Raw genomic sequence first — 1925 nt, 5'->3', positions numbered from 1 at the left:
AGGCACTTGAGACCGGTTTTTAGAAGGCAGCAGAAAACATGTCAGTGTTTTGACAAGGCAACAGGAAATGGTTCAAAGTAATGTTGAGGGCCTGGTGTGTCGCTGAGACAATGGATGGTCACGTCTGGTTCAGCACTCTCCTTTACTCCTGATGTGAACGTCACTCTTCTGCTCCCTGGGAACACACACGGAGCGGAATTAAAAGACACGCACAAACACAGAACGAGACAGAGGCACAGACAGACAAGCACAGAACAAGACAAGTTGTTGAAAGCTTTAGTTGGTTACTTACATGTTTTCAAAGCACAGCATGCATTCGTTAGAGTAGCTGGTGCCATCGGTTCCACACACTGGCTCATAGTTCCGGGGGCACATGGGCATGTTGTACAGGGAACAGTTAGGCTGTTGGACAAAAAACAGGTTATGTAATAAATAAATAAGAGGTGTTGGTAATATAGTGTACTAGTATGACACCATATGAAGAGAACATGGATAACAGGGAACAAGCCATACGTTTTCCACCCCTTCCACAGTGCACCTGGGGTGTATTCATTTCTCAGATTCTATTGCAAAACGTTTCACTCAAGCAAACAAATTCAAGCAAACGCAACACAAACAGGGAATTTGCCCAATAGAAATTCTCATTGGTTGAAAAACGTTTTACATTTAGAGTACACTGTTCGTTGCAAAACGTTTTGCAACAGAATCGGACTAATGAATACACCCCTGACTGTCATGTCAACTAGTTGTTGACCAGGAAGTGACTGTATACATACAGGTGTACTTGGTGAACAATTGAATTTTGTACAGAGTAAGACCCATACCAGTGTTCTACATTACTAACTACTGTTAATCCAGCACATAGGACAAAGTGTTTTATGAATGCGCATAGCCTTTCACTCCAAAAAAAGAAACGGTTTAGCCTGCTTACCTCTATGCTGCCGTCAGGGAGACTCGCTCCTCGTGCCAAAACTAAAATGGAGAAAGATGTCAAGCCTTAGACTAATTATGATTTAACGTCAGATTTGATTTCCAGCCGTTCTAATCTAAACGACAGATAGCGCATGTTTTCTCTAGTCGTAGATTTGCGTGTGCGCCAACAGAGGCAGTCCGGGGGTAGTATCGACTGTTTGTCTAAACTGCTCTTAGAAGTTAAAACTGCTCTTAGAAGTTAATGTTATTTAATAAAACTATTTGACTGCCACTTGAAACTAATTAAGTAAAATTGAACAACACTCACCGACAACACAGAGGAGTGCGAGAGTCAGTCGTGTAAAGTTCCACATTCTCTCCGTAGTGAAGGGGCGTAGGCAGATGACATTAAGTGGCACCGGAGCCGTATTTATACCGTGTAGGTCTCCACCCCCTATTTATACCGTGTAGGACTCCACCCCCTATTTATACCGTGTAGGACTCCACCCCCTATTTATACCGTGTAGGACTCCACCACCTATTTATACCGTGTAGGACTCCACCCCCTGTTTATACCGTGTGGGTCTCCCCCAAGCTTCTACCCCCAAGCCATAAGACTCCTGAACAGCTAATCATGGCTACCCGGACTATTTGCATTGAACCCCCCCCCCCCACCCCACCCCCTTTTTTACGCTGCTGCTACTCTCTGTTTATTATCTATGCATAGTCACTTTACCTCTACTCACATGTACATATTACATCAATTACGTCGACAAACCTGCACCCCCGCACATTGACTCTGTACCGGTACCCCCTGTATATAGCCTCCCTACTGTTATTTCCCATTGACTCTGTACCAGTACCCCCTGTATATAGCCTCGCTACTGTTATTTCACATTGACTCTGTACCAGTACACCCTGTATATAGCCTCCCTACTGTTATTACACATTGACTCTGTACCGGTACCCCCTGTATATAGCCTCCCTACTGTTATTTCCCATTGACTCTGTAC

The 1925-nt window shown here is 44.3% G+C and overlaps 1 protein-coding gene across 1 annotated transcript; it reads right to left on the bottom strand.

Moving 5' to 3' along the window:
* Positions 1 to 1288, bottom strand: LOC311123377 (trypsin inhibitor ClTI-1-like). Its single transcript, XM_084197648.1, has 4 exons — positions 1241 to 1288; positions 932 to 972; positions 293 to 402; positions 1 to 175 (listed from the first exon to the last, which is right to left on the bottom strand). Exons 1-4 carry the CDS (start codon positions 1284 to 1286, stop codon positions 130 to 132), a joined length of 243 nt encoding a protein of 80 aa, XP_084053774.1. The 5' UTR covers positions 1287 to 1288; the 3' UTR covers positions 1 to 129.
* Between the last annotated feature and the right edge of the window lie 637 nt (positions 1289 to 1925).

Source organism: Coregonus lavaretus (assembly GCF_964263955.1).
Source record: "Coregonus lavaretus genome assembly, contig: HAP1_SCAFFOLD_348, whole genome shotgun sequence".
NCBI classification, from domain to species: domain Eukaryota; kingdom Metazoa; phylum Chordata; class Actinopteri; order Salmoniformes; family Salmonidae; genus Coregonus; species Coregonus lavaretus.
Note: the sequence above shows the minus strand (reverse complement) of the source record. Positions and strands in the feature narration are given on the sequence as shown.

What these genes read in the sequence shown, in the direction of transcription:
- LOC311123377 (XM_084197648.1), bottom strand. Translation starts at nt 1,286, where the DNA reads ATGTGGAACTTTACACGACTGACTCTCGCACTCCTCTGTGTTGTCG. An exon ending in TCCCTGACGGCAGCATAGAG is followed by an intron (nt 403 to 931) that starts GTAAGCAGGCTA and finishes TTTGTCCAACAG; the next exon opens with CCTAACTGTTCCCTGTACAA. An exon ending in ATGCTGTGCTTTGAAAACAT is followed by an intron (nt 176 to 292) that starts GTAAGTAACCAA and finishes GTGTGTTCCCAG; the next exon opens with GGAGCAGAAGAGTGACGTTC.